Source organism: Drosophila serrata, unplaced genomic scaffold, assembly GCF_035046125.1.
Source record: "Drosophila serrata isolate PLE 108 unplaced genomic scaffold, ASM3504612v1 contig_350, whole genome shotgun sequence".
NCBI lineage: Eukaryota > Metazoa > Arthropoda > Insecta > Diptera > Drosophilidae > Drosophila > Drosophila serrata.
This window is the reverse complement of record NW_028257248.1, coordinates 157,490-181,973: the sequence shown is the minus strand read 5'-3', so window position 1 is coordinate 181,973 and position 24,484 is coordinate 157,490. Positions and strand designations below refer to the sequence as shown.

Genomic DNA, 24,484 nt, shown 5'->3' with positions numbered 1-24,484 from the left:
TAACCCAATTTTTCGGTGAATTCAGGTGGTATTTTACTCCACTCATCCAAAATCACATCCTTCAACGTATCCTTCGATGTAATTGTTCGAAGACGAATCCTACGCTCCATAAAAACCCACAGATCCTCTATGGGGCTTAAGTCCTGCGACTGAGGCGATGAATGCAGTTGATTTTTGGTATAAAAAAGCAACCATAGCTTCAAACTAAGCGAAGTATGCTTGGGGTCATTATTTTGTTGCAACCAAAAATCATCTGCCAGACCCAATCTTGATGCGCTTTGGTGCAACTTGTCCTTAAGGACTTTCATATAAGCCTTGTGGTCCATTGTGGAGTCAATAAAGACCAAGTGGCCAACTCTACTTGCTGCCATACACCCCCACACCACCACACTGCCACCACCGTGCTTAACTGTTGGAGCGAGCTTCTGCACATCAAGGGCTGTGCCAGGTTTGCGCCACACAAGTTTTCGCCCTTTTATGCCAGATAGGCAAAATTGGCTCTCATCACTAAAAATAATCATTTTCCCAAAGGCTAAAGGCTCTTGGATGAATTTTTTAGCAAAATCCACGCACTTCTATTTATTGACGGGCAATATGAGAGGCTTCTTCGGCGCAGCACAGGCATGAAATTCCTCCTTTTCAAAATTTGCGGACTGTGTCATCATTTAAATCCTTTTTCTACTTCTCCTTTATATCCTGGCCAGTTTTTGCGGCCGTTAACATAGGATTACGCCCACAGCCCATGATTTTTGGTTGCAACAGGATAATGACCCCAAGCATACTTCGCTTAGTTTGAAGCTATGGTTGCTTTTTTATACCAAAAATCAACTGCATTCATCGCCTCAGTCGCAGGACTTAAGCCCCATAGAGGATCTGTGGGTTTTTGCTGGAGCCCAGGATTCGTCTTCGAACAATTACATCGAAGGATACGTTGAAGGATGAGATTTTGGATGAGTGGAGTAAAATACCACCTGAATTCACCGAAAAATTGGCTTATTCAATTCCAAAACGCTTAAATGGGACAATAGAAAGTAATGGGTATCCTCCTTCTTACTAATTTTATCAAGCTTTAACAATAAATGTTTTTTTTTATCTTAATTGAATTTTGTACGCACACTTTTTCTTGCCCGAAAACATGGGTATTTTTTGTTTTTTCATTTTAATTAAAAAAGTTGTGGACGGAAAAAAATAAAGACTGGCTATAATTTTTAATAATAGATATGTCGTTTATTAAAAAAAAAATGAACTCAATATCTTCCATACAACTATTTTTATTTAACATCAAAGTTGCGCGTTAAGTTTGTACGCACACTTTTTCTGATGAGTGTACAAATGTATATAATTTCTAACTCCTTCAAAAGTTAAATCGAAAATAAACAAGAAAGGAATCTAACTTCGGCACGCCGAAGTTTATATACCCTTGCAGATAGAACTTCTATGAATAGGAATCCATACAGTTTTAATTATATATATTTGTGTTAAAAAACAATGAAGTAATACCTGCTTTTATTTCATTCACCTATACATATTATATTTGCAGTTTTACATTCACAGATTTGCATTTTGCTCTACATCAAACGATCGTTTGTATGGCACCTATATGATATAGTCGTCCGATTTTCATGAAATTTGACACAAAATTTAAGACTGATATAAAATGGCTATACCTCAAATTTGATGAAAATTTGTTGAAAACCGAAAAAGTTATAATTTTTAATTTTATTAATTTCTCGATCGTTCCTATGGGAGCTATACGATATAGTAGTCCGATTTTCATAAAATTTTATGCAAATTTGTAGAGTAAAATAAAGTGTCTATATCTCAAATTTAATTCTATTGAAAACTGAAAAAGTTAAAATTTTTTTTGTAAAAATTTTCCGATCATTTCTATGGCAGCTATATGATATTGTTGTCCGATCCGGCCCGTTCGGACATATATGTATATGCGTGAGAGTATATAGAAGGCTAACTACAAAGTTTCATTCAGATAGCTAGTCTAGTAGAAACGGACAGACGGACAGACGGACAGACGGACATGGCTAAATCGACTCGGCTGTTGATCCTGATCAATAATATATATACTTTATATAGTCGGAGGTGCCTCCTTCACTGCGTTGCAAACTTCTGACTGAAATTATAATACCCGTTAAATATGAAAAAAAGCAAAACTTTGAATGTAATACTGTAACCGTAAAACTGTAAATATAATACATATGTATGTATGGGCGAATGTAATGAAAGTAGGCAATACTTCGTTGTTTTTTAACAGGAGTATTTATATTTTATATTATATTTGTACCTTGTATACTCCAAGGGTATAAAAACTTCGGCGTGCCTGGTTTTCTTCACCGGACACCATCTTTTGTTGAGGGGACTCGGAAGACTCCCTAAACCTTTAATACCTGTAAATAATACATACAAAAAAGTTCGAAATTACTTTATGCGTTTTGTTACAAAAATATATGTATGTTGAAAAATTGCTTAATTTGCACTTAAAATGCACAAATAATTCTTTCATAAAAAGTAGTAAAAGTAAGGTGATTTATCGTATATGTAGTATATACATATCTTCTGTATAAACATTTATTTATAGACATTTTCATTTTAGATGTTTTCGCTTTAGCACTTTTTCATTTCACCAGTAGTAGTCATCGAACGAAGTGCGATTACAGCTAAAGCGATTTGGAGCTATATCAATGAACTCCTTCCTTTTAAAAAACATAGTTTTAATTTGTCTAATATGGTGCTTTCGGGGTCAAATTGCAAGTGTCAGTAGCAATCATCCCGGACTATCTCTGCCGTTTCATTCTATTAGTGCAGAACATGTTTCCAAAGAATTTTATTATGCTATCGAAAGATCCGATAAAAGTAAAGAAAAACTGCAACAAAAACTTCACAATTTTTTTGAAAATCTACAAAAAAATTTTTCTATGTCAACAGTGCTTAGTGATTTGAGAAAAAAAGAAACGAGTGCAGAAAATTATATAGTTAGGATGCAAGAATTAGTAACATTTTTTTACGAAGCTTCAGACGTTTTTGGAGAGTTTTCAAAAGATGTAGAAAAATTTTATGACATATCAAAATACTCAAGTCACGCATTATTGTTAAAGCTACGTCAAATCCCAACAGCTCAACCTAAATATGTTAAGGTTTTACTAACAAACTACTTTTCGGAAATGGAGTTCTTTCATATGATGTTTTCTGAGGTTGTTAACGATGCCTTAGAATATACTATAGGCACATTAACCGCCATTCAGAAAATATTTTTTTATTATGCTGAAACACAAAGCACTATTCTTCATAATTGGAAACTGAAACTTGATCTGGAATGCCGTAAACTATTTGTAGATTTTTTAAAGCATCATTCAGCTAAGCTATTTGAGTGTGCTGCAGGTAATAACCTTGAGCTCACATATGACATATATGCCGTGACAAAGCTTAACGTCAAATTTATTATGAAACAGCTTGAATTTCGTATTCAGCGTCTCTTTAATTGTTTTATATTTGGAAGTTATGCAATACAATGTACATTTCTCAATAATGCAGATCGTGACTTTGAAAATCTTTTTAGCAAACTTGCAGAATTAGACATGTATTTGGATATTAAAACAAAAATGGGCAGGGTTTCGGTATTGAGACGTCGTCGAGAAAGTGATGCTGTTCAATTCACTGAAGATGTTCCTACTCTTGTAAATTGCTTATCAAATGACTTCCCCCAAAATGATATATCAAATAGTCTCAAGGATTGTTATTATGTTATTTAAAAATTATTTGTTATTTTTAATCTTATTGTAATTATTTGGTCAGATATTTGTTTTTATTCTGTTGTATTGTATTAAAATAAAAATATTTAACATCACATTCATTTTCAATTTAAGGGATTAGGTTGAAGGGGCTTACTTGACGTAAATACCGTTATCAGCAAGATATAAAACAAACTTCAAAAAGCTGAATTTGAAATACAATTACAGTTTCAGGTCAGACCCATTCTTTACGTTACACGTTACATCTATATGATTTCGAGTACATAAAACTATCAGTAACTCAAAAATAAATCAAATTGTAACACAAATAATAGATTTATTTACGCTATTTAAACTGAAAAAACACCTATACAGTTCAATTTTCGATTACTAAATCCGATTCCAAGGTTAGTTTGACCATTGTCGGGGTAAAATTGATATCGTATAAAATTATAGCTTCATGCATTTGCAGGATATTACAATTAAAAACAAGAAAGGAAGCTAACTTCGGCACGCCGAAGTTTATATACCCTTGCAGATAGAACTTCGATGACTTCTTGGATTACTTCCATACAATATAAAATATATATTTTAATGTTAAAAAAAACAATGAAGTAATACCTGCTCTCATTTCATTCACCTATACATATTATATTTTCAGTTTTACATTCACAGATTTGCATTTTTGCTCCACATCTAACGATCGTTTGTATAGCACCTATGTGATATAGTCGTCCATATACAAAATTTAAGACTGATATAAAACGCTATATTTCAAATTTAATGAAAATCTGCTGAAAACTGAAAACGTTATAATTTTTAATTGTATTCATTTTTTGATCGTTCGTGATATAGTAGTCCGGTTTTTTTTATAACTTTACACAAAATTTAGATTAAAATAAAATGATATTTGATGAAAATCTGGTGACAACTGAAGAAGCTATAATCTTTAATTTTATTAACTTCTTTTATTTCTTATAAAATGGCTATGTATCAAGTTTGATGAAAATCTGTTGAAAACTGAAAATGTTATACTTTTTAATTGAACTAATTTCTCGATCGTTCCTAAAGGAGCTATATGATATAGTCGTCCATTTTTCATAAAATTTTACACAAAATTGTAGAATAGTATGAAATGAATAATAAAAAAAAATGAAAATGAAATATATCTCAAATTTGATGAAAATCTGTTGATAACTGAAAATGTTATACTTTTTAATTGAATTAATTTCTCGATCGTTCCTATGAGCGCTATATGATATAGTTGTCCGATTGTCATCAAATTTTACACAAAATGGTAGAATAATATGAAATGGCTATATCTCAAATTTGATCAAATTCTGTTGAAAACTAAAAATGTTATAATTTTTTTTGTAAAAATTTTCCGATCATTCCTATGGCAGCTATATGATATAGTTGTCCGATCCGGCCCGTTCCGACATATATACGAGTAGAAGACTAACTGCAAAGTTTCATTCAGATAGCATAAAAACTGAGAGACTAGTTTGCGTAGAAACGGACAGACGGACAGACGGACATGGCTAGATCGAGTCGGCTGTTGGTCCTGATCAAGAATATATATACTTTATATAGTCGGAGGTGCCTCCTTCACTGCGTTGCAAACTTCTGACTGAAATTATAATACCCTGCAAGGGTATAAAAAATTTAATAATTAAATTTCCTACCCTAAATCATCTAAGTGGGATTAGCCATTTCCACATGTTATTTATTTTACGTAATAGTCTCTGAGATTTTGATTTGGAATCAACTTTTTAAATATGTTTCTTTCTTTTGAAGGTAATATATATTCACATAATCGGAACGAGTCATTTAATTACTTTATCATACAATATGCATTCAAATGAATGGCAAATTAAAAACTTAAAAAGAAAGCAAAGTTCTGGACGTTAGAGTTCATATTCCTTTGCATACCGGTGTGTACCTTCATGCATTTCGGTCAATTACAAAAAAAATAGGTCAATAACAAAAATATCTATGCTAATATACATACATACATATATATATAGTTGGTGACAGCGAGAACGCGACATAAGTTGTATATGCATGTATGGCACTTATGTTGACTAATTGAGTTTAACGGCCGGGTCCTTTTAAGTTTACGTAAGTACTCTGTAGCACAATGCTGACATTGGCACAGTGGGTAATCGGTACAGGATACATGAATTCTACTCTATCATTTATAGAACACGTGCTGACTGCGAGTTCTGCCAAGCCGACGCTCCCAGTTGGCAATCGTGTTAAAACCGACTGTCTCGCGTTCTCATTTTCTATTGGTTGAAAAAACGCTGATGAAAAAAATAACTAAAATAGGTAAAAATCGCAAATACTACATCCCATGAAGATTCTCTCTCTCTGTCTCTCGCACCTTCCATTCTCAATGATAGAATAGGGGGGGTTGTTTTTTTTTTATTTGGGTTTTAACTGTCGAAGGTGTTAGGAATAATACATTTTAGCTGGCAAAAGTGTATGAAAGGTTAAATTTTTTTAAAATGCGAATTATGACGTGAGAGTTTGTGGTGCAGCACTATATGCATATGGTAAATAGTAGAATTATATGGAAACACTGAACAAAAAATGTTAAATAAAATTATTCATCAACAACAGCGACTTGTCGAAGAATGATATTGCTGTGCATGCACTAGTGTTAAATTGCTGTCAGTTGATACTTAGTCCCATACCCTGCAGTACCTGTCATCAGTAATTCATCAACGTTTCATCAACAGCGAAGAGGGTGCTGTTGATGATTCATCGATGACAGCCCATACAAACTGTTGATGAATTTAACATGGGCATGTCCTGAAACATCGATGTTTCATCAACAATTCATAGATGTTTCATCAACAATTCATCATCAATTCATCGATGTTTTGTTGATGACACATCGGTGAAACATCGATGTTTCATCAACAATTCATCGATGTTTTATCAACAATTCATCGATGTTTCATCAACAGTTCATCGATGTGTCATCAATAATAAATGAATTAAAAAACATAAATAAGGGATTTCATATTTCAATTCATTCACTTTTATTATATCCTCTTAAAAACTAACATAATAAAATTAAAATTATATATAAAATAATACAAATAATCAAATTAAAAATATTCTTATAATAATACAAAATAAATTAAAAAAAATAATAATACAATAATAATAATTATAATAATTAACATTAAAAATTAAATATTAATGTATTGAAAAACGCTCGGACCACATTCTAACACGTCTTCATCCCTTTTCCTTTTTTTATGTTGCGCCTCCAAATTTTTTGCGCAAGGAAGGTTTTTAGTTAAACGGTTGGCAGGTGGCTCCGTTGCATCAACTTGACTTATTGCATCTGAAAAGGAAAATATGGAAAATAAATTGATATAAAAATCTAAAAAAAAATACATAATTACCTAAGAGTGCAGAGTAGAACTTCTTATGGTCTCAAAGCCTTTTCTTACACTTTGCACCATCGATGTATCACAATAGCTGCATGCAGACACAAAGTGGGAGGACGGGAAGATGTACTCAAAATAGAAGTCAGAATTGATACGAAAGTAAACTTTTTTTAAATCTTTACATAAAAACTCACCTGATATATAATTTCAATTATTGAAAACTAAACAGAATATTTATATATGTATGTAAAATTTTTTTTTTTTAATTTGGCGTGCGCAGTGCGCAATCCGCACACTTCTCACTTAGCTCACTGTTTAACTGCAAGTGAAAACACGAATAAGCAATAGAAAAAAAGGACCGTGCCTCCAACAACAAAACGAACCACGATCCGGAAAAACGGATCCTCAAGTCCGTTTTTTTCTCTCAAAGTCCCGTTTGGCTATCTTGTGTCCGAGTGTTTTGCTTCCTTGTAAACAGAGTATAAAGGATATATCCGACGAGGCAACAAGTTACTTAAAATGTTATTGCAACTCAAACAATTTTGTTCGATATGCAATTATTTTTTCATTTGCGTTTTATATTTAAAGAATATTTATTTCTAATACCATCATTATAATCGTTAATGATAATATATTATGCACATACAAATGCTAAATTTCTAGGGTGCGAAACAGTTGGTTCGATTTTAATTGTTAACTTATTTGCTTTTGGCTCATCTCACTCGTTTGAAGAGTGAGTGAGGCAGTGAGAGAGACAATCACCATGGCAGCATTAGAGCGTAGGCTCCGTACAAGTCGCAGTCGGCAGAGCGTCGACTCTAAAGAAGTCGCAGCCGGCAGAGCTTCGACTCGGTAGAAGTCGCAGTCGGCAGAGCGTCGACTCTATAGAAGTCGCAGTCGGTTGATGACAGTGGCTATTGATGACACACGGTACTGCAGGGATACATACATGTACATACATACATATACATATATGTACAAATATATGGGCAATTCCCAAAATAGGTCCACCACGGCAAAAACCTGAAAATTGCTTAAAAACGAGTATTTTTGACGTGGTTACATAAAAAATTAGTCAGATTGATCAAGACTAGGAAAATTTTTAATTTTCTAAAATAAATTTCAAAATAATCGATTTTAAAAATAACTACTTAGTATTTTAAAATCAAACAAAATACATTATTAATAAAATTGATTGCATAATCAATTTAAACTTATTGCATTAAAATTTTTCATCATGCTTCGCTGTAATCAGAGCTTAAACTGGCAGTACATTTTAGTAAATATCTTGAAAACGAACAAGTGTCCAAAATTGATCTTAGCACAAATTATAGTGCTATACGTTTCAATGCCCATATGTAAATTTATTTTTAATTTTTTGTATATATATATATTGTTTTTTAATTTAGAAGGAAAAAGAAGAGTCGTGGTCGCCTCCAGTTCGACAGGTCTGCTCCCGGTGTCTCCGCTCAAGCATCACGGATGCTGCCATTTCGGCAACCGAATTCCATTTTTAGGGGCTCTCCAGCATGATTGTCGGGTGTAAGGCGTGGCTGCCTGCAGCGTAGCTCGTTCTGGCGAAAATAGTGGGTACACGAAAAATGCATGTTCTGCGTCCTCGATAAATTCGCAATCGCAGTGGTCACCATATTGGTCGACCTCGTGCTTGAACCTGTGTAGGTACGCCTTAAAGCATCCATGTCTTGTGGTGATCTGCGTGGTGAAGTAGTCTAGCTGTCCGTGTCCTGTCTGCATCCAATGATCCAGGCCGGGGATGAACTTGTACATCTATCGCCCTGTCCTCGCGTTGTCCCATATCACTTGCCACAGACCAATAGTGCTGCTTCGCTGGATCCTGCTGCCCAAGCTTCCTGAACTGCGCTCGTCTGCAAGCAGGTCTATTGGGATTGTTGACGATACCACCAGTGCAGCCTCCTCTAACACAGTGCAAAAACAACTGGAGATGCGCAACGCGCAGCGTCTGTAGACAGACTTGCACTGCCGGCTGTAGCTAGCAGTTTTCATGCCATCGACCCATATCTGCGCGGCATACTGGATGGTCGAGGTACCACAGATGCTATCAGTCGCCTGCTATGCTGCTTGGGGCCATTATGTTCCACAGGATTGACCCGAGAACAGAGCCCTGGGGTACACCTCCTGTCACGTGGTGCACCTGGTTTCCGTGGTCGGATGTATAGATCAGGACTCGGTCCTTGAAGTAGACGGCTATCAGGAGGGTGAGGTTTCCAGATATGCCGTCTCGTTGGAGTGCCTGCAGGATTAGGCTCCACTTTGACGAAGTGAAGGAGTGCTAGACGGGTGCAAACCAGGCAATATTGTTTGGTGCTTCCTTCCATCTTTTGCCATCTGCGTTATTTCGCGAATCGCGTCGAATCACAGTTCCTGCAACCGAGATGCCGGTTTGATAGGGTTCCCATCTCTTCGATCTCCCTTTCCAGTTTGGTGCAGATAAAGCGCTCGAATATCTTCCCCAATGTTTTGAGCATTCAAAGGGGGCGGTAAGAGGACAGGTCGTAATTCAACTTGCCTGGTTTCGGGGTGAGAACTAGCCTTTGTTCCTTTCAGGCTTTCGGGAAGGTATGCTCAGTGATGCACTTGTTGTATACCCGTGCAGTGTTAGGAATGCCATCTGTTCCCGGGGTTTCGGCTGCTTTAATTGTGGCTAATGAGGTTGCCTGTATAGCTTGTCCACGACCAGCTTATAGGCCGAGCCGAATGCTTCCTGGTCGGTTGCATCACACTGGTCATGGAAACATTTGCTCTTACTCGTCCTGATCGCCGCCTTGAGCGCCTTTTTTTCCCTGTAGCTGAGATCTCGCACATAGGAACTCCCTCCTCGCAAAGGCTATCTCCTGGTTCCACCAGGGGACTGGCCGCCTTATATGACTTCCCAATGGCTGTTCCGGGAAGTCCTCAGCAATTAATAGCGGATATCGACCACGGGCGTCTCGGGCGATCTCCTGCACTATGTCCCTGAACGCATTTATATGCAAGCTCGGTAGCGCCTGGCTTCCAGGACCTTGGCCCTGGCGTAGCCAGGTCTCGACTCCCTCTGAGATAGGTGTCCGGGGGGTTGCCCGCAGCTCCAGATGGCTGCACCACCGTCCTCGCTCTGTTGCCAAACTCCCTTAGAAGGTTCGCTCAATACAGCAATGTAAATTTTTTTCTCGGAGGCTGTTTGAATCAGAAGGTCCTGGGCAGCTCTGCAATAGTTCAAGTTGAGCTGTAAAAACTTAAACATTCTGTGTTTTTTTTTTTCTTCAAATACTCAGGGCAGGTCATGCTCAGGGTCGCGTGCGCTGCTTCCCCCTCACGCTTTCATCATAGGAAAGCTTGCTTTGTCACGTGTAAGGCTTGTGACCGGTGCCCCCACATCTAAAGCAGGAATCCTACGTGGCCTTGGCTATTTGCGATAGACGACCCATCCGATCCGGATTTTGCCCATCTCGAGCAGTTCCCTTGCATCTTTGGGTTGGAGGCCGATTGTCGCTGTTTCCGTCTCACCGAACGCTTTCCGCATCCTGGGTGCATCACCTGGGATGTCACAATCCCCTCCAGCAAACAGAGCCGTGGTGACTTCTTCGGGGCTTGTCACCTCGTCCAAGTCGCGGATCTCTACTAGGTCCAATTCCTGCATAGCCGTCAGCACTGCTTTACCGGAGAGGGCCGTCTTTAGGGCTGCTTGCAGCTGCTGCGTGGATGGGTCCTGTGGCTTCCGGATTCTAAGGAGAAGTCTGCCGTTAGCAGTCTTCTGCTCGAGACCCTGGAGAAATGGCTCCATTTGTACTATTTTTGGCATATCCGCGTAAAAGCTTTCGCTGAATTTTATTAAAATGGCGTCAGCTCGCTTTTGCTTTTTGGGCATCGCTGTATTGGGTGCGCGGTGTGCTTTGGGCTCGCTACTCTTCGCCTTGGATTTGGGTTTGGCCATGTCTTATTGCTAAATCGGATCAACCGGGTCAGCGGCACAAGCCGCGTCGGAGATTCTTCCTGCCAGCATGGGGGTGGTTAATTGGCTTATGCTCGCTGTAGAGCTCTTGGTGTGGCCCTCGGCCAGCGCGACCGACCTGCTGCTCCTTCATGGCCAGCATAGCGTCACTCTTGCCCTGTGTGACGTGACGGACCACCTTTTTGTTGGTCGTCTTGGTGTCCGTGAACTTGGCGATCATCTCGTCGAGCTTCTTGCTAAGTTTTTCCGCTAGGGCTGATGCGCATGATTTTTGTGCGCTCCAGACTGGTTCCTGTCAGGGCTCACAGCGCCTTAACTTCTTTTCGGGGTGCTGACATCGGCTGCGTCCGGTCATGATCTGCGGAGGCGAGCGTTGCTCGTTCTGCTTAATACGGTGGAAATTACGCAGCAATTCTACCTCTGCTCTAGCTACAGCTAGTTTCTGGAACTCGTCGTCCCGGTCTGCAGGTAGTTTCACCTGGTTCATCGCACCTGCTCCTTTATGGGGTCTCACAGTGCACGGCTATTTCCTCCAGCAGATGTCTGATGCCGCTCCATCTCGGTCCCCAGAGCCGAGATAGGCGAAGGGCTTAGAAGATAGTCCTCGGCCTTTAGCTCTTTGCCCCAATGGAGATTGATGCGGAGGATGCCCAGACTCGGTACGAGTGAACTGGCTTTCCAGTCGAAAAAGGGCTCTAATTTAGGTTTTTAAATTGTGTTTCATATAAATTAGAGCTTGGAGTTGACCTTGGGTGGGGAACTTGGCTAGTGATGTTGTCCAACACTAAACGGCTTCAGAAGCTTCCTTCTCGTGCGTTGCACCACACTGCGATCTGCTGATCTAAATGTGTTTCTGTCCGGAGGAGAAAACGCGCGGAAAACTGTTGGCTTGTGGAAGCAATGAGCGTGGGAGGGGCTTTGGGAAAAAAAAGAGGCTCTCGATGGGCGCGAGGGAGGATATGCATATGTGTTAGCGTGTATGCGCACAATTTTTGTTTAACGTTTTAGCGGAGTTGGGCGTGCGAAATTCATAACGTTTAAATTGATATGTTTGAGTGGCTTAATGAGAAATATTTAGAAATGAGCGATATTGTACAACAAATACTTTCGCTATGACGCCTTTTTCGGCGTACGGTAAGATGAAGAATAAATGAAATAAGCTAAATATAAAACAAAAATTGGCAGTAGATGAACGAACTAATATTAACGACGTGTTGATATTTATAAAGTTGATTGACGCAAATTTTCATTTTAAAAAGGGCATTTTAAACTTAGTTCCTTTATATGGAACAAAGACAGGCGAAGATATATATATTCACTGCAATAGAAATATCTGCCAACGAAATCGGAGGATTCCAACAACTGTCCATCATGTGCACCGACCCACCGTGGAGCCTCTAGAACAAACACCGTTGCAAAAATCAAAAATCTCATAGTGATGGTCTGTCGTCGTTGAGGTAGCTCAGGGACGGCCAGGATCCTGACCCAGTGTGCTTGTGCGCGATCTAGGGCGCGCGCGCTGTTTCAAAATTAATTTTCCCTCGCTTTCCTTTTGCTATCGCTATTTATTTATTGTTATCTCCTTATATTCTATTTCTTCTATACAGCTACATCAATTTATTTCTTATTTCTATTCCTTATATATATATATATATATATAATGTACGCGGCACACGTCACACTCCTCCGTTTTGATATTGGCACTTTATGGTCACGTAGTTCCCGCAATTGGAGACCACGAGCCACTACGTTTCTCCGGTCATCGCTGCCTCAGACGATGTTGCCGCCAGAGAACTTCAAGGGTGTCATTTTTTGATACCCGACATTCTCAACAAATTTCGGGTGCCGGTGCCACTCACCACCGGCAACTAAAGTAACATGCAAACACACGCACAAAATCTTATGGGTGTTTGAAAGCACCCGGCACATGGCACCCGATCAATGCGGTGCTTTTCTTCGACGGGTGCCGATCACACTCTCTCTCAATACGAATGGGTAGTGCAGGCAGGAAGTACGAAAAAACCGAGACAAAAAAGGGTTGTGGGAAAAAAACACATATAGTACTCGGGTGTCTCGTAGACACCCGGGTGTTTATGACGCCATCGCCTGTGTGTTTTTGTCTTGAACTCTTGTTAGCGATCGAATTCAGACAATTCTTAAAAGAGTACAGTTATGAACTGCATATATGTATCTATAGCCGAACTCGGATTCGCCAAACAAGCAAAAACAAAAACACGCACACGACCATTTTTTTTGGGTGTTTCTTCTCACCTTATTTTTCTTAGGCATACAAAAAATGACCTGTGACGGATCTTCGCTTGTGTGTCGGGTGACTCGAAACATTGTGCCAAAAAACACTCGGTTGTTTTTTACCACCGCAAAAAGGGTACCATAGACACCCGGGTGTCTCAGGTACCAAGTGTTTTTCGGGTGCACTTGTAGGTGCGGTGGCTTATTGCTGTTCTCTGGTTGCCGCCCTCTGCGGTGCTGGTGCCCAAGTCATGGCTCGTGCTGTGTCTGGTTATTATTATCGTGTTTATTATTGTCGGCTGTCCTTCCGGCCGGCTGTCCTTCCTACGCTCCGTTTCCTGTCATTGGTGCATGTGCACCCTGCCGTGGCTTGGTAGGGTTTTTTTTCGTAGCTCTTCTTTAACCGCTTAGCGCATTTTTTTTTTTGAATTTATGCATTGTTCCGGAAATTAAATGGTTCTTGTTAAATCCTTTTTGGTGTCCAATATTGGGTTATGCGGACGGCTTAGGGTTGAATCTGTTCCTGAGTGTGGTATTGTGTCCCCGATATAAACGCGTTTGGTCTTTCGTGATTTTGTGTTCCTTACTTTTACGATCACTGGGGAGATTAAATCGATTTTTTTCCATGGTCCGTCGTATTTTGGTGCCACCGCTTTGAACAAGTTGTGTGTTTTGCACTACACTTGTTCTCCTGTTTTGGTTTCCATTCTATCTTCCGTAGATTATAGTCGCATTTTTGATGTTCCACTGTTTTTTCCAAGTGTTCCGTGCCTTCCATTCTGGCCCTTTTTAACCTGTTTCGTCTGGTCTCTATTACTTCTTCCTTAAGTCCGGACCCTCGGTTACTCGTGGAATTTGATTGACTCAGACGTGCTACTGTTAAACAACAATTCGATTATGTGTTCGTCCAATTTCGTCTGCTCTTTAGGATTTTTCTCAGGTGTATACGGCGCCGTGAACTGTTGGCGTGAACTGAATATTAGGGTTTTATGTGCTCCGATCTTTGTTACTATCCTTTCCCAAAAAACCCGCTAGAATGTCTCCGCCGTTGCTTGCCGAATTGCCACAAGTTCTATCCACTTGGAGAACTTGTTCATTATTACTAGCAACATAGTGATGCCGTGCTTGGTCCGTGGTAGTCCAACAAAGTCCTCACGATACCTTATACCTCTGGCCGTTTTCGCAATGTTTTTACGAACTTCTTCACGTCCTTCTTTAATCGAGGCAGAAGTATCGATTCTTAACTCTTTCCAGCGTCTTGAATGTCCCTAGGTGACCTGTTTTTGCTGTGCTGTGGTTCTCAGTAATATTTTGTGGAACCTCTTCCTTCGATACACACAGCTCCCAGGGTTGTTCATACCGTGAGAGCACCACTATGCTATTGGTGGGCAGCATGTAGACGGACCCCAACTACCCGCAACAGGCTCTCAGCAGCAGCCTCCCACGGCACAGCCCTCGACCTCAGCATTAATTCCAAGAGTGCTGAGATCGAGCGCTAGGAAAGATTCGGTATCCGAATGTGCAGCGGGAGTGTCCGTACCGCCGGTGATTTCTGTTGTATCCCCTGGGGGGTCGCAAATATTGACCCCTCAAAGTCCCGTGCACACACCATTATCTACCCAGGGTGTTAGGCCCGGAATACCGGCCGACAATGGCACGGCAGATAACCAATCTGTCTTGCCAAAAGCCCTTATAGCTGTTCCACCAACGAGACATATTTTTGTCTCGCGGCTCTCCCCTGATCAAACATCGGAAGATGTTCTCGCCTTTATACAAGGCAAAACCAGAGCCGAAAAAATTAAGATAAAGGTGGAAAAGTTTAAATTTTCTTACGCAAGGGACATTTCATCTTTCAAGATAAATGTCCCTAACGAGCTCTTTAACACTATTTGCTCTCCCAACTTCTGGCCAGAGTACATAGTTGTTAAGGAGTTCGAGGCGAAGAAAAAGAAAAAGCGGCCTGTAGGAATAACTCTTCCCAGGCCTGATGTTACCACTGCGCCTTCTACGTCTTCCAATCCCGACCCAAAAAACTAACCCACTCCTTAGGTATTTCCTATCAGAATGCAAGAGGCTTACGTAGTAAGCTTCCTAACTTGTATTCTGATAGCCTTTCGTTTGCATCTCAGGTTATTGTGCTCACAGAAACCTGGTTAAAGCCGGAGATTCTGAGCTCCGAAGTTTTTCCAGCTGTGTTCACGGTATATCGGCTAGATCGCCCTATCAGACGCGGGGGTGGAGTTCTTATAGCGGTGGACTCCTCACTCACGTCAGAATTATTAACCTTCGAGGAATACAACGATGTTGAATTCCTCTGTGTGAAGCTATCTATCAAAGGTAGCTCAATTTTTATTACCTGTTCCTACATACCTCCACTGTCGGAACTTCCTATTTATTGGAATCACCTTTTCGCTATTCAGATGGTTTCCAGTAGACTTTTGGATAGAGACCAGTTGGTAGTTCTTGGAGATTTTAATATCCCTGGTGCTATTTGGTGCTCGAATAATTCCACCAATACTCTCAATACACCTACACAACATGACTTTATCGCTGGCTTGTTTGACATTTCGCTGTCTCAAGTCAACCATGTTCGAAATTCCTTACAGCGCTTGCTCGATCTTTGCTTCGTCTCTGATCCTGCGAGAGTCAGTTTAGCAAGGGTGGCGCCTCTGACGCAACCCGAAGATCCTTATCATCCAACTTTCGATGTGACTCTTGATATTGGGTGTGACGTACAGCATATTTCTGACCGTCCAGCCAATAAAGTCCTATGTTTTCGCAAAACGGACTTTGAACGGCTGAATAATTTTATAAACGAGTTCAATTGGTCCGATCTATACATGTGCACTGACATGGCAGTTGCCGTTGATATTTTTTACAGTGCCATGAATTCATTTTTTACTGAATGTGTTCCGTTATATTATCCGCCAAGCTCGAATAAACCGCCGTGGTTTACTAAAGAGTTGAGCCGACTTAAAAATAAAAAATCTAGACTGTATGCTAAATTTAAAATCACCGGTTCTCAATCTGCCCTTTCATTTTATTTATCAGCTCGGTCAAACTTTTCCGTGCTGAACGCGCAGTGTTACAAAAACTATTTAACTCGTTGTAGGGCCCAGTTCTCACAGGACCCAAAACAGTTTTATAATTTCGTTAACACTAAACGTAAACCTAAAACAAATCCTTCCTCGCTTTCATTTGAAAATACTACCGCAAATAATGATCAGGCAATAGCCGATCTATTTTCGCAGTTTTTTCAAACAACCTATTCTAGCTCTTCGTATATATACCAGACTTATTCCTACGACATACCCAAATCGAACTTAATTTTCTGTCCTAGCCTAAACGAAAGCTCTCTCCTTTTAGATCTTCATCGTGTCAAGCCAGTTTATTCGCCAGGTCCCGACGGAATTCCTGGCTGTGTGCTCAGGTATTGTGCCGACGCCCTGTGCTATCCCCTTCTGAAATTGTTTACCTTGTCCTTAGCAACCTCCCACTTTCCCATTATTTGGAAGGAATCGTTTATTATTCCTCTCCACAAAAAAGGTAGCAAATTGGATGCCAGCAATTATAGAGGAATCTCTAAGTTGTCGGCCATCCCAAAATTATTTGAAAATATTATCACCCCTCATTTACAGCACCTTTGTAGATCGGTTATTTCTCCATGTCAACATGGTTTTATTAAGCGAAGATCAACAACAACAAATCTTTTGGAGCTCTCTTCCTATATTATAAAGGGCTTCCATAATAATTGTCAGACAGATGTAATCTATACTGATTTCAGTAAAGCATTTGACTCTGTTAATCATTCTCTCCTCGTTAGAAAACTCGATTCAATGGGTTTTCCAAGTGATCTTCTTAATTGGATCTCTAGTTATTTGAATGGCAGGACGCAAAAGGTCCTCTTTAAGAATAATTTATCCAATATTCTAAGGGTTACATCTGGTGTCCCGCAAGGAAGCCATTTGGGACCCTTATTGTTTACATTGTTCATAAATGACCTGCCCAAAGTCTTGACTAACTCCAGAGTACTTATGTACGCGGATGACGTCAAGCTTTGCGTGCAATACAATGACGTTGCCTGCCAGTCGGATTTACAAACAGATCTTAATAATTTTCAAACTTGGTGCCGTGTAAACTTATTAAACTTAAATGGCTCGAAATGCAAGCTAATGACATTCTCTCGTGTCGCTCCTAAGCTTGCTACTTACACGTTGAACGGCTGCTCTTTGGAAAGAATTAATACAGTTGACGATTTGGGCGTCCGCTTGGACCCAAAACTTGACTTTATTGATCATATTTCGTCTATGGTGAATAGGGCCAGGGGTGTGCTTGGATTTATTAAACGGTGGTCGAAGGAATTCAATGACCCCTATGTTACTAAATCCTTATATACTTCCTTAGTTCGTCCTATCCTAGAATATGGATGCTGCGTTTGGAGCCCTCAGTACGGCGTCCATAGTAAACGCATTGAGTCGGTTCAAAAGAACTTTTTACTTTTCGCTCTACGCGGTTTAAATTGGGATGCAAACCAAAGATTACCTTCCTACTCTAGTAGACTCCTATTAATAAACTTGCCGTCCTTAGCCAATCGTAGAACGATGCTAGGGATAACCTTTATTTTTAACCTTATCCATGGTGATGTGAAAAGTGCTGACTTGTTGGGTCAGCTTAATTTCCATGTACCATGTAGAACCACTAGATCCTATATCCCATTAGTGTTGCGCCACTGTAGGACCTCCTTTGAAATGCATGAACCTTTTAGAGTGTTATGTGCAAATTATAATGATTTGTACACACTAATCTCTAACGTAGATTCCCTTCCCAAATTAAAATCTTTGATATTAACATACTTAGTAAGCATGCAAGCTAACAATCTGGCAGCACGCCGGTAGTCAATTTTCCTCGTATTCTGTCCTATATTTTCCATCGCGCCTACTAACACCTAACCCAAACAGGCACGTGCCTGGTGTCATACGGGCCACTTGTATGTACTGACCTTAGTGCATCAACGTCCAAGAATGTTTATACTGCCTGTTCCCTTCTTTGAGGAATTCTGTGTTGTATTGGTTTTTTTCAAGTCTGCACTTCGTTTCTACCTAACTTCCCGGATATCTTAAAGCTTTTAGCTTGATCGGTGGTGCTCTAGAAAGCGCGTCTGCCACTACGTTAGCACAGCTCCTGTTCCCAGATCACTGGCGTCCGTTTGTAGTTAAAATCATTTTGTAAAGTCCTGACAGGTCAGTACTGGTGCTTGTGTTAGACTTTTTTTAGATGATCGAAGAAGTTATGGTGACTTTCCCTCCGTTCGAATTTTTTAACTTTTCTAACCAATTCCTGCTTGTTCAGTGAAGCTGGATATGAATCTTCTGTACCACGATGCCATCTCCAAAAAACTATGTAGTTCTTTTGTGTTTTCTGGATTTCTTATCGTGCTATAATTGTGCTTATGAATTTTGCTTCCCGTAGTTGGTGAAATATAAAGTTCATTCTCGGTACTCGGTATGCATTCATTTCCGTTTTATCGTTCAACAGCCGATAGTCGATGCTCATTCTCCACTCGTTGTTTTTTCCTTGCTAGTACCACCACTGTTGATTTGAGTTTCGCGGGTAATTCTGTTGTTTTATTGGTTTGTCATCCGTCCTCCTCGATCTCCGCTGCTCTTATCTCCAGTTCCAGTTCGTCACGCCTTAATGTACAGCGTGCTCCCACCAAAGGATCATAAATGTGATCCTGAACGATCTTCCGCCGAATTTGATTTCCGCCTCAATTATTCCTATCCGATCCATGTATTATGTTCTCTTGAATCCTGGTACTTGTTTCTGCTGATTGCGCTTCTCGATACCCCTGTATGTACAACTCCTTTCACCGTGCCAGTTTTGGTTTCAATTCTTGTTACTATCTGCCTCCCATCACAACGTAGGTTTTCTCCCGTTTCTGGACCTTTTTTTGTCGCCTGAGCTGCAACCTTTATCTGCTTAGGCCTCCTGCGTTTCCCGGTCCTGTTCTGCAACACTCTGTTGTTTTCGTGCCGTGTTTTTTGAACACCCAGAAGAATAACCTAGGCCAATTGCCGCACGTGCGTGCCGAATGTCCGGTCTCTCCGCACCGCATCCATCTCTGGCTTAAGTTGATGTTGCCCTGGCTGGTTCGTTCCTGGTTTTCCATTGATTCTATTCCTTCCACTTCTTCTGCAAGCTTTAGAAATTCCGTTAGAGTTTTGAACTGGCTTTTCTCTTTTAAAGTTTAATTTTGCTTCTACAGTTTTCGTCGATTTCTCCGGTCCAGTTTCTCTTCGCATTAACTTCTTCAGCCCCATTGCGTACTTCCTTACTGGTTCGGTGCCTCGGTGCCTTTCCTGGGATATTGGGGTCTCCAGCTGATCTTCATATCTTGGCAGTAGTAAGTATTCGAGTAGCTCTGTCAACAGTTGAGTCCATGAGTTGATCTATGTTGGCGTTGTGTTTCACCAGTCGCAGGTTATTCCTTCCAAGATGAATGGAATTGTGTGTTCTAGTTGCTTCTTTGTATCCCGTATCCACCGGTCCATTCTTCCATCTTCTCCAGGTACTCCAGCGGGTTCGTTTTTCCTTGGTATCGGATCCCCCAGCTCCGCACTCAGTTCACGATTTCTGTCTTTACTTTTCCCTTCTTCTTGGTTTTCTTTGTGTTCTCCATCTTCCTGTTTTGTTCTTTCGGCTTGATTATCACATGTATGTATAAAGTCTTAGGTATGTATTATATTTACAGTTTACTGTTACAGTTTTTTATTGGATTATTGGTCATATTACGAAGTAGATGAAAATTAATAAAAAACTGCAAAAGTTTTTATTAATGTTCCCGATTTAATAATTTTCCTATTACAGCTATATAATTAAGTACTTTGAGTCTTTTAAATTAAAATTCAATTTGTAGGCCCATTCCAACTTGTATAAACAACATTTAATATGTTGCGTTGTATTAAATTAAAAAAATAAATAAGTTCAAATTCCTATATGTATAATAATTGCGTCTCAGACTTTATAAGCAGTTTAAAAAAAAAAAGAAAGTAAGATCTATTTTAGATTTAAATTTCTACATTTTGCTATACATGTATGGATCGGTCCTATATTTAATGATTGAGTCGTCTCATTTCCATAAAATTAATATGGAAAGTCTGAGACAATAAAAAATTTGCATATGGGCGTTTCCATAGTTGCGCACTGGATATTTGTACGTTTTCAAAGTAAAAAACAGTCAAAAGGAAATGATTTCTTTTCTAATGAAAGGCTTAACATATAGAGCTTTATAACCAAATATGGATTTTAGGTGACTTGTTACTTTTTAGATAATTGCAAAATTCTAGTGATTCCCACTGGACACAACACGGAAGTGACCAATTTCTGCGGTTTCGGGGGCAATATTTTAACGCAACTAATTTTAAACGTTTGTGCGCTGCCTCATAAAAATGGTTACAAGTATTTGGAATAATTACATTAACTTTTTTTTATTAAACTTGAAGTAGATTCGCACGGGACATCGCGCTCGGAACATTTTAGAAAGCGCTCTTTCAAATCTAAATTGTAACTTAATTGGAAATTGCATATTTCCTTTTGCATTATACTTAGAATCTTTGCATTCTCTGGGTTATTTTAGCAAAAGTCAAAGCCAAATGGATATATTTAAGAGATTGGATCAAATCATGTCGGCAACTCGAAAGTGGGCTATCTCGAATACCAAGGATAGGATATTGGGAGAACGTAAATTCGCTCGATGGGCAGTGCGCGAAGGGCCGACATGCTGGAGCGTAAGAGCGGCCGAGCTTTTCGAAGCTCTGTGGACAGGGGCGGTGCAGCGGTGACTTTTTACATAAAAATAACAACAATTTCAAAGTTTGTAAGGCGCAGCGAGTCATATTATCGGAGGTTAGTTTCTGGAATCGGAGGGAGAAAAATATGCATGTAAACATGAACAAATATGTACATATGTGTAAGTAAGGGCATGTATTGGTACAGTGGAGCGTCGAGAAGTGGACTGTATTGAGTTGCAGCCACGGAAAATTCCGGAAACAAAGTGCACACCGGCTGGACGATATTAAGTATTCCCTTTTTTCTCGCAACACAATTTCACTGTTCACGGTGAAATTTTTGTGCATGGAAATGTATATGCACAAAATTTAAATGTGCACGAAATTTAATGATCGGCCCACTATTGAATACCTGCAGCGAAAAAAAAAACGGGAAAAAACTGATACTTATCTTAAGCAGACAGTTGGCGGGAACTGCTGTTGAAACGGCGTAAGGATATCCTTTTAATATCTGACTCGAAGGACCAAATGTGAAGGGGGGTTATATTTAAGAGAGGAGGGGGGGGGGGGGGAAGCGATCCTGCCTCAAAAATAAATCCTGGGGTTGATGCCAAAGACCCCACGTCACGAAAAGAAGAAATAACCCGTCGGGGTTAGATATTAAAAAGTCGTGCGTTCGAAGCGTGTCAGTTTCATTTTGCTGTATACATAGTAAGAATTAGCTTAAATATAAAGGCCGCGCGCCTGACCGATAAGCTAAGTTTAACAGTGCGAGAGCGGCTCAAGAAGTGGAGCGCGAACTAGCCGTCCCTCAGCTCGCTTAGCAGCAAGCGAAGCTCGGGAACTTGGGAGCGAGTGATCGCGAATACTGATGACAGAAGAGCGGGAAGACGTAGATTCGCTCGATGGACAGTGCGGGAAGGGTCGACATGCGGGAGCGCAAGAACGGCCGACCTATTTGCTTGTGCAGCGGTGACTTTTTACATTAAAATTACAAAAATTTTAAGGTTTGCAATCAAAGATTTCGAAAATTAATGTCTTAACTTCTTGATGTTAACATACTGAAATTATTCATTTTAAAGAACTTTAATTTTTTCGCCGCAGTGGACCTTTCTGTGGAAATGTACTTGTTAAAAATTTGCGAAGAACAATTCTCTTTTATGAAAGCAATATGATATATAGTCGTCTGATTTGGTCCTTTCCACATTATATTTTTATAAGAATTCTAAGATAATTTGGCTTCATATAGATAGATAGCCGCAAATCGAATAATCAAAAAGACGGCATGGCTAGATAGACTGCTTAAGAATTTAATTAAATATTATATATATATATATATAAATCCCTTACTGCATTTCAAATTATCTGAATAGTAATATAACACCAACAAAGTTTGAATAGACAATCAGACTATTTTTATAACTATACATTTTAAGCGTTAATAAGAAACTAATGAAAATATGTGTACGTTTCAGACCAAAAATGTGTCACTTTGCCCAAAATTAATCAAAATCAAATCAATAGCAATAAACCGATTTAATTTTATAAATCTCGAAGGGGAAAAAATGAAATAATGAACAAATTTCTTCTGTCTGTCAAATCTGTCGATTCTGTGTTTCATGGAGGCTTTTTTTACCTTTATCATTGACTTCTAGCAGTTGCTCTCTAGATTGGCCTTCGTCGTTTTCATTTTGATTACCGTAAGCCTCGAAGAGTCTGTGAACTTTTCCACTTCTTCTTCAGTGCCTTTCACTACATGCTACCAAAGCACACAACATATTTCAGTCTTTTAACACATTTCACCCTTAGAGATGAAGAGCTGATTTACTCTGTCTCTTGTATAAGTGCCAAAAATGTATTGTTCAATTCCTTTCGGAAAAAATTTTCTTCACATCTTGTCTAGAGTACCAAACAAGACAGATAGGAGTTTTTTTTTATTTCGCTTCGTTTTGTAAACCATTTGCATATAATCCACCGGGGTTTTATTTAAATCTTCAATTTAGCTTAGAATAAAGTTTCCATTAATTTTGCGTGTGCGTGTAGTTATTCTGTTTTAAGTTTTTAATTTATAAAAATTATTTAATTATTTTAATTATTTTATTTATAAAAAGCTTATTTCTGCTTTGCTTACCATAGGGGGCTGGCTGTGCGACAACTGTGGGCACGCTAAGGGCATTGTGGTTTGCAACCAGGACGGATGATGTGAAATAAAACATCGACTTACGCTTGCTGCGTGTTCTGTTGTCAAAAGGGATGATGATTACTTTTATGTTCTGAACCAAATGTGTTTTTATACCCTGGTAGGGTATTATAATTTCAGTCAGAAGGAGGCGAAGAAGGAGGCACCTCCGACCATATAAGGTATAAATATTCTTGATCAGCATCAAGAGCCGAGTCTATCTAGCCATGTCTGTCTGTCCGTTTCTACGCAAACTATTTTCTTAGTTTTGAAGCTATCTGAATGAAACTTTGTAGTTAATCTTCTATATACTCTCACTCATATATATGTCGGAACGGGCCGGATCGGACGACTATATCATATAGCTGCCATATAAATGATCGGAAAATTAAAAAAAAGCTAACTATTTCAGTTTTTTAACAGAATTTATTCAAATTTAAGATATAGCTATTTAATATTATTCTACAATTTTGTGTACAATTTTATAAAAATCTGACTACTATATCATATAGCTCCCATAGGAACGATCGAGAAAGTAATACAATTAAAAATTATAACTTATTCAATTTTTAACAGATTTTCATCGAATATAAACATTTTATATTATTCTACAATTTTGTGTAAAATTTTATGAAAAAAAACTGTAAATACAATATGAATAGGTGAATGAATTGAAAGCAGTCATTACTGCATTGATTTTTAGCATATATATAAAATTTATTTTGTATTGATTCCTAGTTATCGAAGTTCTATCTGCAAAGGTATATAAACTTCGGCGTGCCGAAGTTAGCTTCCTTTCTTGTTTATATTGACGTTGATGCACTATGGTCAGTACACTCAAGTGTCCTTTGTGACACCAAGCACGTGCTGCCTGATTGTTTGCCTGATACGTATTAAGTGGGTTAGGATAAAGGTTTTTGTTTGGGAAAGCTATCTAAGTTTCAGGATGTTGTGAACAAATCGTTATAATTTTCTCAAATGATTTTAAAAGGTTAATGCAATTCAATGAAAAGATCTTATAGAAGTCAAGCTTTGTGTGAAACTGCTGGAAGCCTTAGTGGACTGGGAAGCAGGCCTTTCTGTTATTTTCTGAAGATAGGTAGCAGCTCTCAAATAAACGGAATAACAGTAACTGTACTTTGATTCCA

The 24,484-nt window shown here is 39.2% G+C and overlaps 4 protein-coding genes across 29 annotated transcripts in view; 2 read left to right on the top strand and 2 right to left on the bottom strand.

The window, feature by feature from the left end:
• The window catches only part of Ube2g1 (ubiquitin-conjugating enzyme E2G 1), a 37,292-nt gene extending 34,458 nt beyond the window's left edge, over positions 1–2,834 (bottom strand). Inside the window, exons 1-2 of the mRNA XM_086838586.1 lie at positions 2,640–2,834; positions 2,300–2,402 (exon numbers count right to left, since the gene is read on the bottom strand). Of these exons, the coding sequence (XP_086694712.1) occupies positions 2,300–2,402; positions 2,640–2,652 (116 nt within the window). The 5' untranslated portion in view covers positions 2,653–2,834. The remainder of the gene's footprint in view (positions 1–2,299; positions 2,403–2,639) is intronic.
• LOC110185388 (calcium/calmodulin-dependent protein kinase kinase 2) overlaps positions 1–24,484 on the top strand; it is a 113,066-nt gene that overhangs the window by 14,410 nt on the left and 74,172 nt on the right. The gene's annotated exons all lie outside the window — the stretch shown is intronic.
• On the top strand, positions 2,697–3,861 carry LOC110185387 (uncharacterized). The gene has a single exon (XM_020954167.2). It carries the CDS (start codon positions 2,697–2,699, stop codon positions 3,762–3,764), a length of 1,068 nt encoding a protein of 355 aa, XP_020809826.1. The 3' UTR covers positions 3,765–3,861.
• On the bottom strand, positions 6,384–24,474 carry LOC147642806 (uncharacterized). Its single transcript, XM_086838585.1, has one exon. It carries the CDS (start codon positions 11,100–11,102, stop codon positions 10,575–10,577), a length of 528 nt encoding a protein of 175 aa, XP_086694711.1. The 5' UTR covers positions 11,103–24,474; the 3' UTR covers positions 6,384–10,574.